At 45.6% G+C, this 16,819-nt stretch overlaps 1 protein-coding gene across 2 annotated transcripts in view; it reads right to left on the bottom strand.

Annotated features, from left to right (window-relative positions):
• Positions 1-221: 221 nt before the first annotated feature.
• The window catches only part of LOC119161031 (uncharacterized), a 69,354-nt gene continuing 52,756 nt past the window's right edge, over positions 222-16,819 (bottom strand). For both annotated transcript variants that reach the window (XM_037413352.2, XM_075880062.1), the window contains 2 exons: positions 3,876-4,163; positions 222-456 (listed from right to left, as the gene is read on the bottom strand). In XM_037413352.2, coding sequence (XP_037269249.2) covers positions 328-456; positions 3,876-4,163 — 417 coding nt within the window. In that variant the 3' untranslated portion in view covers positions 222-327. The remainder of the gene's footprint in view (positions 457-3,875; positions 4,164-16,819) is intronic.

The raw sequence follows: 16,819 nt of genomic DNA, 5'->3' as shown, positions 1-16,819 counted from the left end.
CTGGACTCCACGCTGCAACAATCCTCTACGCTGACGTTCATTCAAAGCAAACATGCTGTCCCATGAAAATTCACTTGGGTGCATAGCTTTCTACTTCTACATTATTGGCACTCAGCCCACAGAATCCAACAGAGCAATCTGGAGAGCATTTTTATAGGCCCTGGTGTAAAGAATATTAAGTGAAGCATCCGTCAAGCATCGTCAACAATGACACGACAGTCTCACAAAACAAAAACGCTCCTTTTTTTTGTGCGTGTGAGAGCGAGAAAAAAAGGCCTTGTAGCTGTCGACAGAGCAGCAGGAGCTTTGGTAAAGGCTCTTTTATGTCTACCAGAAAGTGTAGCCACCTCCGGCACCAGTGGTCCAGAAGTTGTTCTTCTTCTGACCTACGACTACGGGGTTGCCTTGCATGGCAGCCAGCTGAGCAGCATTAGGAGGAACTCCAGGGGGAGGGGGCTGCAAAAAAAATTGCAATTTTGTACTGCATTGAATATAAGCACCTATGTAGCACTGATGGTGTAGTAACGCACTGTAGCATTACAGGACCTTACACTAGAAAAATATCAAGCAAGATACCACAAAATCTAGTGCTAAACTTGACTGTGTGCTCTTGTATAAAATCATTATTTTGAAACTAAATTATTTTTGGAACTATAAAACTGAGCCTTTGAAAAATATAAGTAATCCTAGTCTTAATTACTGGAACATTTCAATAAAAAGCAGAGGTCACTCCAGATTATATGCAGTTGCTTAATTTCCACAGATCAATAAAGCTGGTGGGACAGACGATCAGGCTACGAGAGAATCTGCTGGGCAGTCAGAGCTACATTAATTTAATACATAGTTATAAAGGTAGCCGAAATGCCCATTTGATAGTGACTTGACAAGTGTTACTCACACTGAACGCAATTCCAATTATGCATTTTCGAAATTTTTACTTGCTACTCCCATAAGTGGCAAGTATGACCTACACAGTGATCAATCCGTGCAGTGCATCGCTACACCCTAAAAATATTTCAAGAGTGTTTACTGCCGTGATGAAATGCCACCAATGGAATCATATAGTAACAATAACTGTTGGGCTTTACATCCCAAAACCATGAGGTGAGTATAAGGAATGCTGTAAGGAGGGCTACAAAAATTTTGACTATCTGGTATCCTTTAACATCTGCTTAAATCTATTTACACAGGCCTTAAGCAATTTATCTCCATCAAAATGTGGCTACCGTGGCCAGGCTTCGAACTCGTGATGCGTGGGTCACTCAACCATCACAGCAGGATGTCAATGAAGTCAGTTTCTTAATGCATGGCAGCAAATGAGTTCACTACAACACGCTGCAACATGTAAAAAGGTTGCTGCCACTGGACTTCCACCAATTCAGCAAAACTATATGATGAGGCAAATCCACTTATGTTTGCAAATCTAATGGTTCACTTAGCAATATGAATAACTTTTTACCAATAAACTTTTGTTCAAACATTGAAGCATGGGTTAAAATTGTGGGAGGAAGGCTAATTATTTGTCAAGACATAGTTAATATGCATTTCCAAGACATCAATCTTCACAATAACTAATAATAAAGCACTAGCCACTCAGTTTACTTTTGCCTAACATTGAATTATCGAGCTTTTATTTATCAAAAATGATGCCAGATGCAGAACGTGTTTGTGGAAATGACAGATTCATTATTGTCACCAATATTTCACATGAGAATCAAGCTAGCAATTCCAAAATTTTTTAAACTGTTTCAGTCTGAATGAAACGCCAACTAAGATAAAATGGTAAATGTTGATGCAAGATAGTGTGTTCAGTACTAGCAGCCTTTAGCAAGTCTCTAGTGTGGCATCTCCATTTGTTGGTGTATCTCTTGACAGCACTATTAATGCATAGTAGCAATCAGTTTTATAGAACTGTGAAGCAGTTTTATAGGGACCCCAAGACTGACACCATACAACTCTTACTGTGCAGAGAATGTAGGAGGAAGCAGATAGAATACTCAGAAGTAGCGCACAATGAGATCTTGGTAAGAGATGAATAAGCCACTCATCGACTCCACCTTATGGAGAAGCTTCCTTTCTGAAAGGTTTGACATCAGTGAAGGCAGGTAATTTCAAAGTCACTGCAGTCTTCATACAGGGCAACTGAGACTGCATCTCTTGCCTCAGACAGAAATCTCAGACACTGGAAAAACATTGAGAAGCCATTGCCCTCAGTGTAGGTGGATGACCAGCGAAGCTGTTTAATGCATGATACAGAAGTGAGACTGAATTTCGAACCACAGCTGATCACACACTGTGCAACTACATTAAAAATATCTCTCCAGAAAGTTCCTTTTGAATTTAATGCCTGTGCTATATTAAAGTCTTCCATTTAGGTAGCATGCATGTTTTTTCTACGACATGCAGCATCTTGCCAAGCTTGCCAAATGTCCTTTGCGTTTTGTGAGGAATTAAGAAGCAATTTTAATAATATCCATCGCCTTGTATGGCTTGCCATGCGCAATTGGTGTTTTGTGCACTATTTTAAATCATGTTCACTGCTCGTGTGTTCTCTACTTTATATTCAGTGGGCCATTAGTAAGTGGAAAACGTTCAGTGGAAAGTGGAAAAGTTTACATAGCACCTACCTTCCACGTAAAATGGAAAAGTTTACGTAACACCTACCTTGGTGTTTGCCACCCGTGTACTTAAGATGCATCTCTGCACTTTTTTATACTGAAGTTATGTTTAAGAATCGGTGGTACATACTCCATAAGTAGAAGAGCAAATACTGGCATGTTTATCATTATATGTAGCATTATCTACACATAACCACACACTCCAGTTCCTGTTCATCCAACTTTTTCATGTTATTACATTCAAAATGACTAGTATATAGCTTCCACAGAAAGTTGGGGCCCCCCATGAAAGTTTACCGTAATGCTTGAACTGAGAACAGTGCAATCTAAGTGATGCTGAATAAATGAAGGACAACGCCCTCTTTCAAGTCTTTAAGTAAAGCAATAGCAACTTTCACCTCACAGTCTCAAGCAATTTTAATTTATTGAAAAATACCTTACAGGCCTGAAGGAATTCAGCAAGGGGGGTTATAGTAGAATCAGATATAAACTCCAAATGAATGATGATACACTGTAAGATACTAACAACAACAAAATACTTTACAATAAAATTACCATTGAATTAGGTCCTCGTAATTCAACAGTATTGAAAAGCAGATTATAGCATGTTTATCAAAAGAGCACACAGCACTTTGTATAATCAAAGCTTCAAAGTTAGACAAGAAAATAATGGAAAATCTTACAATACTATATCGTGAAAATGTAACTAAAGTTTCTGATGACATGTGCTAGGGTTACAATCACAGGCGATATGACTGGGAAGGTACATTCCACATGCCCATCGCTTGCAGTAGTGCTGATATGTTAAACCTGTTTCTGTTCCAAAAGATGAGGGTAAAATCGAGATGATTATATAATCTGGAGGATGTGTAGACAGAGTTTTCAAGTTACAACAATGATGTTTTTTTACTGTAGGCATACTAAAGTACTAATGAAACAGACATAACAAGCACACCTGGCGGCGAACACACAAAGGCTGTAGGGAATAATAGAGTTTAAGCTGAGCCACACTGAAATGATTCCAGAAGATCCTAGAAATGTAACAAGTGGCTCTGTTCTGAATTGCTTCAAGCATGTTAATTCGATACTGAGTAGACGGGGGACCAAACAGATGAGGCATAAGTTGTGGGCGGACGAAAGTTAGGTAGGACAGTTTGCAAACGTTAGGACAATTAGTAAGGTTTCCACTTTTCATTAATACATACTGATATACTACAGTTTCAAACAAAGAGCAGGCCAATAAGAAAGTATGCATACAGGAATGCTAGGCTTGCTATGTGTGAAGCGGGCCCCAGCATCAAAGGCATCCGGAACATGGTACACAGCCTGCTGTGGTAGGCCTGGCTGCTGTGGGTAAGAGGCCATTGGGTACTGTCCTGGAGCTGGTGAGGGGTACGGCTGGCCAGGAGCCGGATACAGCCGAGATGGGTGGTCTATGGGCTGTGCAGTGTGGCATGGGTTTGGAGCAGTGGGTGAGTAGGGCGGTGGGGGATCGTACGGCATGGCCCCAGGCGCAGAGCCTGGCATGGCACCGGGCATGGGAGCCTGCATTAGTGGTAATAAGGCAATAGAATCAAAAATGTTCTGGGAATACACTGTTGTCTTTTCCAGAAATCAGTTATACAATAGCATACTTTTCTAGTCTCGGGTATTACCCGCCATGGTGGTCTAGTGGTTACGGTGCTTGATGTGGACCCAAAGGCTATGAGATCGAATCCCAGCTGCGACGGCCCCATTTGATGGAGGTGAATGCAAGAGGCCCATGTACTTAAGGTGCACATTAAAAAACCCAAGATGGTCAAACAACCCAGAGCCTTTAACTACAGCATTTTTCATAAGCATGTCATTGTTTTGAAATGTGAAACCCCAAAAATTATTATTAGGACATCTTAGGTAGTCGAGATTTTCCATGCCTTACACTGTATAAGGCATTATTGTTTACAATATGGTGACCACCCTTTCCGAGGCTCACGAGACTTGTCTGCATTGAGGGTTAGTGTCTTATCTCTTACAAGTTGTACAAATATATTCAAAAATGTATTGCATTTCACAATTTATTATTGTCCAGCAGTGCCTTGAGTTCCACTGCATTTAGTAGCCATTCTGTTTGGGGATGTACTAGCTTCCAGCACTCTGAGCTTCCAAAAGAGCTACCCAAAGTACTCATAGCCCCGCCGCGGTGGTCTAGTGGCTAAGGTACTCGGCCGCTGACCCGCAGGGCGCGGGTTCAAATCCCGGCTGCGGCGGCTGCATTTCCGATGGAGGCGGAAATGTTGTAGGCCCGTGTGCTCAGATTTGGGTGCACGTTAAAGAACCCCAGGTAGTCTAAATTTTCGGAGCCCTCCACTACGGCGTCTCTCATAATCATATAGTGGTTTTGGGACGTTAAACCCCACATATCAATTAATCAAATCAAAGTACTCATAACGACAAATACCTCTAGTGCCAGTGGTATGAGCCATGCTTCCCTTCCCTGTAATAGGCGGCTAGCCCCCAGACAAACTGTACGCATGCAAACCAATCAAATCAGTTTATTCTCAGAAAAAAATTTAGCAACGTTTAATTTGTGGATGACTATTGTTTGAGTTAACAAATATTTATACAGATACTAAATTTTCTTCATATCCAAGCATCTGACACCGTTACGTAAAGTAGTTTCCGTTACACAGATATGTATATCAATGTCAACTTGTATTTATACCTATTTTCATGCTTAAGAGATGAAAATACATTGCAACACAAAATTTCTTGCTAAAAATTAAAAAAAATAGATTGTTTCAGTTATTGTTTCACTTCACTGTATCTCACTCCACCTCTTCACTGTATCTCACTCCACCTCTGGTCAGTTGTAGAAAGACAGTGACCCTTGTTAAAAAAAGAAGTTAAACTGATTTTACAGCAGAACTAATTTTTAAATTGATCTTAAAGGGCCAGTAAACAACCCGAAGGTCCAAAAATTTTAGCAAATTTTTGCTAAAGAAGAATTTAGCAAATACGTACTATAATAAGGAAGTTACAGAAGCTAGAACACCTGTTTCAGCCGGTTTCAAATTTTCGCACGGCCACTCGCTACCCTTCTTCGCCATAGGGAGGTGAAGGAGTAGCCCGTTGTCAAGACTCTGCCCCACGGCCTCCTCCACATACTTACGACCTGCTAATGCCGCTGCTCCCCGTGTCACCATATTTGCATTTGCTTGTATATTTTTTTAGCTCTTTAAAAGGCCACAGCATGCCATGGCGCCACAACTTGCCCCCATCGCTGCAGCCGTCAAATCTCTTTTCTGCATGCGTGTGCGCTCGTTCGCTTTTTTTTTACTTTTGAAGGTTAGCACTTGTCACCAGTAGTCACCAGTGTCGCCTGATATTACATGCCTGCATTGATAATACTATTGGAAAGTTGTTGGTCTTCTGAAAGATTTTGTTCAATCCCAAAAGTGGTGTTTACTGAATTCCAGGGCAGTGTTTAGCTAATTGAGCGGGGCTAAATTTTAGTTCTGCCAGTATTTATTTTAGATGGGATGCTGATGGTCTCTTGGTAAAGAGTGTGGTGCTAAGTAATTTGCACATCTAGATACGTCCTTGATCGTACCGTTTACCTTTTTCACTAGAGGCATTGTGGATATTGCACTGTTAATGCTTTTGTACAATAAACTGCCTTTTGCAAGTAACAAAATTTCTATTGCAGATTAAATTTTCCTGTATTAGCACACAGATATAAAAATAATCTTTTGACTGCATCATAATAGCTGCAGTGCTTTAACAAACCATGGGCTTTGGGAAAAAAGATACATAACCACGGGCTTACTTATTTGTTTCTTGCCATTGTAAAGTGTGAATTTACAGCCTTCTAAAAATGTTTTTGTGCGCTCAACTGGTATGGAAATTTTTATTGTCATCACTGCAGCAAGCAATTCATGCACATAATATGTGGCGGTTGTAAGAGATTTGAAGGTGCATGCAGATCGAGTGAATTATTGCCACCAGTAGAGTGGCCCGGGGGTGCCACACAAGGCCCGGGCCTCTCCCTCGCCTCCGATTCTTTTTTTTGTCATGGCATACAGAATGAAAAATGACAGTATGCCTGACCGGCCCGCACGACAGACCAAAAAGATGCTTTTCTTTTATCCATCCCCTTCCTCGAAAAATGTTTACCAAGGTGCCGTGCACACCACATAGGCTTTCATTGTGCGTCTACCAGTACATCACATCATGTGTGACACAGATGATGTGAAATGAAATATTTGGCAGTATAAGCCACGGGCAGCATCAGAAATAGTTCATTAATTATTGGTAGAAAGTACCATCTAGGTTAGTGCTAACAGCTCTTGAATTAGAACAAGGACAGTTCAAATGATTTAGCTAGTAAAAACGCAATGATTTAGATTATAAATGATATGTGAGTTTGTAAAAAAGATTCTCATTGAGAAAATAGAGCGTGCAAGAGCTGTTGTCTCGGATGGTTTACAAGTCGCTCCTCCAGTGATAAAACCGTGGTCGCATATCACCGATGGGATCGGTAGCAAACGAGGATATCGAGCTTCTAACGAATAAAATCGACGAGGTATGGGAGACCGGCGAGGTTCCAATAGAGTGGAGCGGCGCGACCGTCATGCTCATCCGGAAGCCAGGGAAACCCTTGGAGCTTGGCTCGCTCCGGCCGATATCTCTAACTTCACGTGTAAGGAAGGTCGCCGAGCACGTTATCCTCAAGCGGGCCACTAAGTTTGCCAAGAAAAGGAATCTCCTTCCATTTAATCTAATAGGATTCAGGCCATTCATGTCCACGCAGGATGTAATGTTGCTTTTAAAACACAAGATCATTGGCAGGGTCTCCAGAGACACCAGAGCTGTTCTGGCACTTGACCTGGAAAAGGCCTTCAACAAGGTGAAACACTCTCACATACTTTATTCCATTAAAAAAAACGGGTCTAAGCGAACTTTTTTACAACTACATCAGCTCATTTCTTAATAGAAAAGCTACCATTCGCCTAGGATCTCTCGGCTCGAAGACGTTTGATCTTGGACCCATAGGCACTCCACAAGGGGCAGTGCTATCTCCATTTTTATTTAACTTATCATTGAGAGCACTGTAGCACAGTCTGGCCGAGATTGAAAGTCTCGGTCACGCCTTCTACACCGACGGCATCACCGTCTGGTGCAGGGGAGGTAGTGATGGGCAAATTGAAGAGCAATTACAAACAGCGATCAGGGTTGCTCAAGATTTTCTTGACAAGGCAGGACTCTGCTCGTCGGCTAATAAATCGGAACTGCTCCTTTACCGACCAACAATCGGTGCAAGGAAAGAAAGGTTGCCCAATATCTCGATCACCACAGCGAATGGCTCTATTATTCCGATTGTAAATGAAGTTAGAATCCTCGGTATGATACTGGAGGAGGATGGCAGTAACGCCTACACATTAGAACGCATCGCAGCCAAAGACGATTCCATGACTAAATTAATCACGAGGGTGGCCAACAAACGAAGGGGGTTATTGGAGGAGAACCTTCGTAGGCTCTTTCACGCCTTCCTAATGAGCCACATCAACTACATCGTCTTGGCCCACAAGTGGAGCAGGAGGGATGAAGCCAGATTAGAATCAATAATTCGCAAGATCATAAAAAAAAGGTACTGGGTCTCCCACAGAGCCCCAGTACAGAAAATCTATTGGCGCTGGGTGTCCACAGCACCTTTATAGAAATAGTAGAGGTACAACAGGTCGCCCAAGTTGCAAGACTGACTTCCACGGAGGCTGGCAGACAGTTACTAGCGCATACTGGTATACGGTCTCCCATCGCCAGACAGAGGGAGGTCACGCAGTTTATCAAAGTCAGGGAAATGTATACTGTATCTTAGATAACTAGAAACATGCACACCCAATACAACTACGGCAAAGGCAAAGCAAAGGCCAGAGCCCTTCTACGAACAGCGGCTACGATTGAGGACAACGTTGCTTTCGTTGACGCAGCACAATATGCAGCTTCCGATCACTTTGTTTCAGCAGCTACGTCGCTACGGGGGGAGCTGCTGACATCATTTACGTTCAAAAGTTTGGATGCCGCGAAGCCGAACAGGTGGCAGTGGCCATCGCCATGGCAACTACGAACCGTTCTACTATTTACACGGACTCGCGAGCCGCCACTATAGCATTTATGAAAGGCTCGGTGTGCTCCATCTTGGACAGGCCAAAAGCATATAATTTGGTTCCCTGGTAACGTGGACAGTGATGCTCACGAAACCATCTCAAACGCCAACGAACTTGCACAATCTCAGGCGCGAGGTCTCAATCACCGCGCCGGAAGTGGGCACTCGGAGTCCGAGGGAGGGCAGTTGCAAAGGGACTATCTTCTCACTTTTAACGAGGTCTGTAAGCACTATCTGCTGGGGCATCAGAAGTTTCCGCTTCCACACCCACACCTAAACAGACCACAGGCAATCAGCCTGCGAATGTTACAAACACATATCTATCTCCGTTTATTTGGTCAAAATTCATAGACGGAATAGACCGACGTTGTCCGCGCTGTGGTTATCCGAGGTGCACCCTCCAGCACATGCTGTGGCATTGTCACAGCTTGCACGGGTGCTCAGGGTCTCCCTCCAGTGAGGAAGACTGGATCCAGCTCATCACCAGCTCCGCAAAGGACCAGCAGCGAAGGGCTGTCCAGAGAGCCTGCGAAGTCGCCGAGAGCCTGAACCTCACAGCACCATCGTGGGTGGGGCCCGCAGACGGTACCACTTGACGGGGGCATTCTCGTCTTCTCAGGACCAAATAAAGTTGACCGACTGACCTACCGACCGCATGTCAAGGGCGAAGTACGTTCGTACATGCGCACAGGCGCCGTAGTTGAGCGAAGAGTGCATACCTGCACGCAACAACTTCGAGGCTGGTTCTTTTACCGCAGTGCCAAGAAACAAGGGGCAGTTTCGTAGCTGTCAGTTGGGAACAGGAACAGACGTTGACTTCACTACTGTTTTTTCACACCTAATTTAGACTAATCGGCAAGCTGCGTGCTACGTCACGTCGCCAATCGCCGAGTTGACGTCACTGCGCGTGGCAAGGGGGTCACTCAGGCGTAGCTAAAGATGGGCGGGAATTGTTTTTCGAAATAGAGGCTCTGCGCGGCACACAGCGCTGTAATATTAGGAAAACGTAATCGCTGCACGTCTAATCTACGAATCGCCATGCTTGTATGGGGGGTGTAAAAAAAAAAGTCAGAGCCTGTTTACTGGCCCTTTGAAGAACACCAAATGGTCGAAAATTCCGGAGCCATGACCTAAGGCGTCTCTCATATATCTTTGTTAATTTCGGACGTAAAACCCCAGATAATACTATGCAGTGTACCAAAGGCACGAAAAAAGAAGCCCAAGGTGACACATTCAACTCAGTGGTAATCCGCACGGTGCTAGTTCGGAATCACGCTGTACGTGTGCGGAGCGAGTTCTCTCAAAAACACTACTTGCGGGGCACGTGAGCAAAACACATGTGCGCGCCATTCTATGTCACCCGCGTCCTTGTCGCACATCGCGAAAACAACAAAAGGAAAAAAAGGGAATGTGGCCAGGGAGGCAATATCGGGCAAGCGTGCATGAACGGCTTTCTCATCGGAAACGAGTGGCACTGTATCGGTGAATTCTCGAGACAGCTAAACGAAAGTAGCACAGCCTGCAGGTCTCCCAGCATGCGTATATATAACGTGAGCATAGAGGAAAAAAGGGAACGGGCTTGGCCCTCCTTATTGCACGAAGTGCTAATTCGGCTTAGCCCCTCCTTATTGTTTTGCCGAAAGTACAGGGAACCTTAAGTCGTCTACTGAAATGGCGACGAAAAGCACTGTTTAAAACGTTCTAAATGAAATGCATAAAGCTAAGTCGCAAGCTGAAAGTATACACGGTTCCTGCTTTATTCCGAAACTAGTTTAACTGCAATGCCAGACCAGGCTGGAACGCGGTTGGCGATATAGCTTCCGTGAATGTATTGAACGCGCAGCAAAATGTCTAAGCAGAAAACCATAATTCACCAAAAACAAAGCATGCGGTTAGCGCTGCAGGGTGCTTTCTGTGTGTGCTTGTGTGTGTGTGTGTGTGTGCATGTGCGTGTGTTTGCGTGTGTGCGTGCGAGTGTGTGTAGTTAAAGGAGCAATGCCACAAAAAACGTGGTTCATTCCTCCGTCACATGGAATCGGTATAATACGAAAGCGAGAAGTGTCATTATGGTAGTAATTGAATGTTCATTATACATTGGTCTAGGAGAGTTAAGTAAAAAAAAAAAGCTTGCACAGTGTATTTTGGTGCTTGATATTTACAGCACGGTTTAACGTGGATGCATCCACCTTGACGCTTGGCGGTACATCTGTATGCCGGCGACTCATTATCAATGATTAAACAAACCCTCCTATCCATAGATGCTTGTGATAGCTGTACGTAAAAGCGAAATTCGAGAAAGCGATGTGACAGCCAGAAGAGGTCATCGATTCGACGCAGGACTTGGGCTAAGAACGCTTACTCGAGGGTTGTTAAAGTCATTGAACACCACTGCCAGACGACAGGGAAACCGAACGCATGTCGTGTCTTCCGCTCTGGCCTCCTGCAATTTTTTTTGGTGTGAGCATACGTTGGGAACGCAATGTTACAGCCACGCGAAGCTGTACACCGTAGCAAAGCCTTTTTTATTTTGGTATGAATGAATGCCACGAGCTAGGCCGACTTTAGGTGTAAGCTCGCCCCCTGGCAGTGTTGATTCATATGTGGGGTTTAACGTCCCAAAACCACCATATAAATATGAGAGACACCGTAGTGGAGGACTCCGGAAATTTCGACCACCTGGGGTTCTTTGACGTGCACCCAAATCTGAGCACACGGGCTTACAGCATTTCAGCCTCCATCGGAAATGCAGCCACCGCAGCCGGGATTCGATTCCGCAACCTGCAGGTCAGCAGCCGAGTATAGCCACTAGACCACCGTGCCGGGGCCCCCGGCAGTGTGTTGACGCGCTAACAAAATTGTTTCTTTTTTCTATTCCGAAGGCGCCAAACGAATGTGATGTACAAGCAAGATCACCGTGCGAGGAGAGTGGTAGATATGGACATGGGTTAAAATGGACATCGGTTAAAGAGACAAGCGTGCACGAGATGGAGGTTGTCGCCAAATGTATGTGTTGCACCCCTACTAGCACGTAATATACCAGGCGTTATTACAGAAATATATATAATAGCAATTACGGTATAAATAGGCAGTTACGCTGAAAATATGTTCGAGGGGTGTGGCAGTTATTCGAGTGTGACTCACGGTAAATAATTATCGCAACATATTAATTCATATTCAAGCTAACACTCAGCTGGCTCATCGAAATCGACTAAGGAAGCAAGCACCAGGTAAAAGCAAAGTCTGCTTCAAGTGTTGGACACATCTACAGGCACGACAACTTTCCCGCACTCGTACTGGAGTGCGAAAGACATAACGGGGCCCAGAAGCGTAGCGCATAGCCGCAGCTTTCGAGGCGATGTATCAGCTGCGTCACTGAGAGGCAGGCCAGCGCCTCGCTGGGCAAGCAGGCAGCCAGCACTGCCTCGTTGTGCGCCGACTGATGCCACGCGACGCTGACATGGCGACCGAACGCTTATTCACCACCACTCGTACACGCCCAATGCGCAGGGACTCGAGTATGGTCAAGCGGAGTCACCGCCAGCCCGCTGAGCCTAAAAGACGCCAAAATAAATGTAACACCACACTAAGGAATGTAGCGTTTATTCGCGCTGCGCTGACAGTGCAACGCGATGCTCAAGAAGGTGTTTCCAATGCTTCGCTACGTCGTCACGGTGCTGGCACCTGCCTGTCGCTTTGCGTTCTACAACTTATAACCTTCGAGACTGGCGCGCATCTTTCTCCGCGGGCTGCACGCCTTCGTTTTCGAAGATAACTGCCAGATGGCACTTGTGTCTAACGTGCCTCGATGCGCTCGTTCGCCTCCGCTACACGCTCGAGGCACTCTAACGCAATGCCTGCAGAATACCATAAACCGATTTTCTTGCGCAGAACATCGCCCCGCCGCGGTGGTCTAGTGGTTAAGGTACTCGGCTGCTGACCCGCAGGTCGCGGGTTCGAATCCCGGCTGCGGCGGCTGCATTTCCGATGGAGGCGGCAATGTTGTAGGCCCGTGTGCTCAGATTTGGGTGCACGTTAAAGAATGCCAGGTGGTCAAAATTTTCAGGGCCCTCCACTACGGCGTCTCTCATAATCATATGATGGTTTTGGGATGTTAAACCCCACATATCAATCAATAAATTGCGCAGAACATCAAATAAATGTTTTGTTCACTCTCTCCAGATGCAAGACTACCATCTTTCGACGACATTTGCGGTGTAACATGTAATTTTGGAACCTTTTTTTTTCTGCGGGTCTCCTCAACACCTGGTTTAATTCCGTGCGTTGATAACTCGGCGCTTGCCCGATACGTTATCCAAAGGGTAAACTGAGTGTGCATGCGGTGCCAATCAGCCGCATCGAAGGTCTGCAGGCTCTTCCTTAAGCATTGTATTGATTTGATGATAAAACAACATAAGCGAAGTTATTCTGTGGTCGTAGTGCTGGTTGAACTCGAGCCCAACTGTCTGAACTGTACCCTCTGCAGCATTCCGTACAACGGATATCATTCGACGATATGAAGAAATAAATAATTGATTAGCGCGTTGTGAACTTTTCAAACATTCTGATAAATTTGTGCTTTCGTGTGACAACGCACTTCTTCCCTGCACAGCAGAATGCATGCCGGGCAGCACTAAAGGCAAACTGCAGAGAGCTTCGAAAAAATAAAAATAAAAATAAAACATGCGAGAGGAGGTGAAATGGGAGTTTTCTGGTGGTCTTGTTCGTGAGGAATGACGTCAGATCGTGAATTTACCTCCTTTATCCACTCATTTATCCACTCATTTATCCACGTATTTCCTAAGAAAGTACGATTGAGGTCACAGAACCATATTACTCTTTTTGTTATACCCTACGGGCATAGAAGTGTGAATAAAGGTAATATCATGCTCTTAAGAAGCCCAATTCGGCTAGTTTGTGTTTACAATGTACTCCCATATCTGCACTGCGATTTGTCCGCCAAGGTGGTGTATCGTTACGGTGCTCGGCTGAAACTCGAAGTTCACAGCTTCGATCCCGACCGCAGCGATCGAATTTCGATGAACGTGAAATGTTAGACGCCTGCATATGTGTGACGTCAGCGCACCTTAAAGTAACACCAGATGGTCAAAATTTCCGGAGCCCATCACCACGGCGTCTTTCATAATCATATACCCTTGGTTTCAGTTCATGAAATCCGAGATATAATTATTCTTACTTGGTGTGGTACTGCAGTGCATAGACATTTGTTAACTACACTATCCACGTCTACACCCGCTGCAGTCGTACATTGTAAATCTCTCGGCCACAAACAAAATGTTCAAATGGCATTTGATTATTACACAGTACAGTGCACAAAATGCCCACTTTACTTTGCAAATAAAGCGGAGTATAAGCGAGATAAGAATGAAACGAGCCGGGACTCGCAGGCTGCACGTATACGTGAGGAGACACGCACTTGTAAGATCTCCCTCAGTGTGCTCTTGTGTATAGCATCATGGCGGCTTTTTTTTTTTTCATGCATAAGCTACAGTACAATTTACAGTGATAGAGAGGCACCCGCGACATTCAAACATGGTCGCTACAGCCAGAAAGATTGCAACGACAACAAAAGCGCAGGGAACTAAGGTGGATGCCAGCGAAGTTGTGGTGTAGGTGCACATTTTTTCGCCGCGGCTTCACGTCGTTCTCACATCTATTCTGTGTGTGCCAGTGCTCCTTCAATGGCACCTTTTTCATTTTACTGTACTGTCCTCTGTTGTTTATGATACGAGGGCAGATCCTTGCCGGGTGCTTACGGACAACCGACATAGCTAGAACAAAAGCCACTAAAATCGAAAGGCATGCGTATATAGATTCTGCTAAAGCGTTTCGTGACTTTCGCGCTAGAAGAACACATGTGCCATGGCACTGCTGGTTCACACTGAAGCATCCGCTTTTTAGAGCAGCCGGAATTCGCCTGCTGCTGAAACGCAGCGACGTTCACACTGAATGCGCCCCGCGCTGCCGAATATGCCATCTATACCACGGGGCCAACGCGACATGGATGCGCTGTCACCCAGTTGTTGTCATGCCTCACAAACGCCACTGCACTATCCAGTGGTGTAGACTTCGTTGATTCTTTTACACCTGCAGAAAGAAGGAGTACCATAGAGAAACATACATAAAAAGCGGACACTCCCGTAGGGCCCTGCGGCCCAGCTACTGCGCTGCTTTCAGCGCCACGAACAGTCGGTCAGACCCGGTAATGTCTTCAGCATAAATAAAATAACGAAATTCTTTTTCGTCCACACGCTGGGATTTGAACCCGTACCCTCACGCTCCGAAGGCGACTGTCTTTACCACTAGGCTACATATCCCTTTTCTTTTCTGTATTTCACTAGGCTACACATCCATGCATTCACAAAAGGAATACATGTACAGAACATCTGAACCACATGAATGTGCCTCTTTGCAAAAAACAAATGCAGAAGAACCCCACTTTCTAGTCATACTTCACTGTTTTCTGTTGTAAGACATTAAATGTCTTAAGCGGAACATGATGTAGAGCGGATATAAAAACAAAGAGCACAGGTTAATAAAATTTCTTCTTTGCAAAAATTGATGTCCAACTTGGGTATTCATTGTCCTCCTGAGGAGACTATTACATGTCTTAAAGGAGGAAACGCGAGCATGGGTACGCCATCTAGCGGTTGGTCACACCCACCCTTTCTTGATGGGCCGTGAAAAGGCCCCAGTGGCCGTTCTCTAGTATATTTCTCTATGGGAGTACAGCTTACTCTGCAGGCAAGTCACTGTCTTGTAATGAAGAGCAGAAAGAACCACCGACGCCAGCGGCGTTGGTGGGTTCGTCTTGCTCTGCAAGGCCGTGACAAGTTCGGTCACACAAAAGAGAAGCTCGGTCACCACTTTTACGAAATAGGGACATGAAGTAGCACAGAGTGGGTTAAGCTAACGTTGATAAGAACGTTCCGTTACGGGCACCGCAACATGACAAGTGAGTTGGTCTTGGCCACCGCTTCTCAAAATTTCTTGACTAGCGCTCCTATAGGTCCGTAGCGACCGATTCGGCGGCAGACGCCGCAAAAATCGGTCCGAGAGCGATCGGCACGGTGAAGGCCCTTTCGGCGGATCTCGCCGCCACCGAATCAGCTTCAGTGCACTTTTGGCAGCCGGAATGCTCAGTGTGAACGCGCCTTGAAGGCTCGTTCACACCGAAGGCGGGGCGGCCAAAGCGGCGAGGCGGCAACGCGGGAAGCGGCGAAAACCTCCTCTCCAGGCGGCGAAAGCGGGAGAAAAACCAGGCGGCAAGGCCGATCGCTCTTGGAGCAATTTTTTGCCGCTTGCCGAGGCTCGCAGTTTTGCCGCAGCCAATCAGAATGCCACGCAGTGGAGACTCGATGGTGGCGCGGGTGTACGTTTGGGAGAAGCACTGACACATCATAGCGGCACATGCACGAAATCGCGAGATACCCGCCTCTTCTGCCGCGCGGCCAGACGAAGGAGGCATGCGGTCTCAACAGGTTCCCGCATTCGCCGCCTCGTCGCTTCGGAAATCCCGCTTCGCCGCTTTGCCGCGCCGCCTTCAGTGTGAATGAGGCTTAAAAACGGGTTGACGCTCTTCCTCCGGCGAGCAACCGACACGCTTTACCATAGCGAGTACGACTGTTGATAACAGCGCGCAATCTCTATGTCACGAGACAAAGGATCACAACTGGTAGGAAGTGCCGCCGCCGGCTATCACGACAAGTAAGGCATCGGCGGTGCCGATGGGCATTTGTGGTAGGGCGCTTTCATATACACAAATAGATATACACCCACCACCATAAATTGTTCACGCGTCATATTGCCAGCTGATGAGATCCGCCCGAACCAATAGCCACATAAACCGCTTCGCTGTAAGAAGACTGGATCCCCGCGGCATAAAAATTAGTCCCAAACAAATGTACACATAGATCTTTAGACAGAGATGAAGTTGCTGCGCGCTCGTAAGTCGAATTTCAGCGTGCTCGAACGTAATATCACGTTGAAACGATGCATTCAAACTCGAGCTACGTTGACATACGAAGGCATGTGCAGTGCG

This window comes from Rhipicephalus microplus, chromosome X (assembly GCF_043290135.1).
Source record: "Rhipicephalus microplus isolate Deutch F79 chromosome X, USDA_Rmic, whole genome shotgun sequence".
NCBI lineage: Eukaryota > Metazoa > Arthropoda > Arachnida > Ixodida > Ixodidae > Rhipicephalus > Rhipicephalus microplus.
The sequence above is the reverse complement of the archived record's forward strand: the minus strand, read 5'-3'. Positions and strand labels throughout refer to the sequence as shown.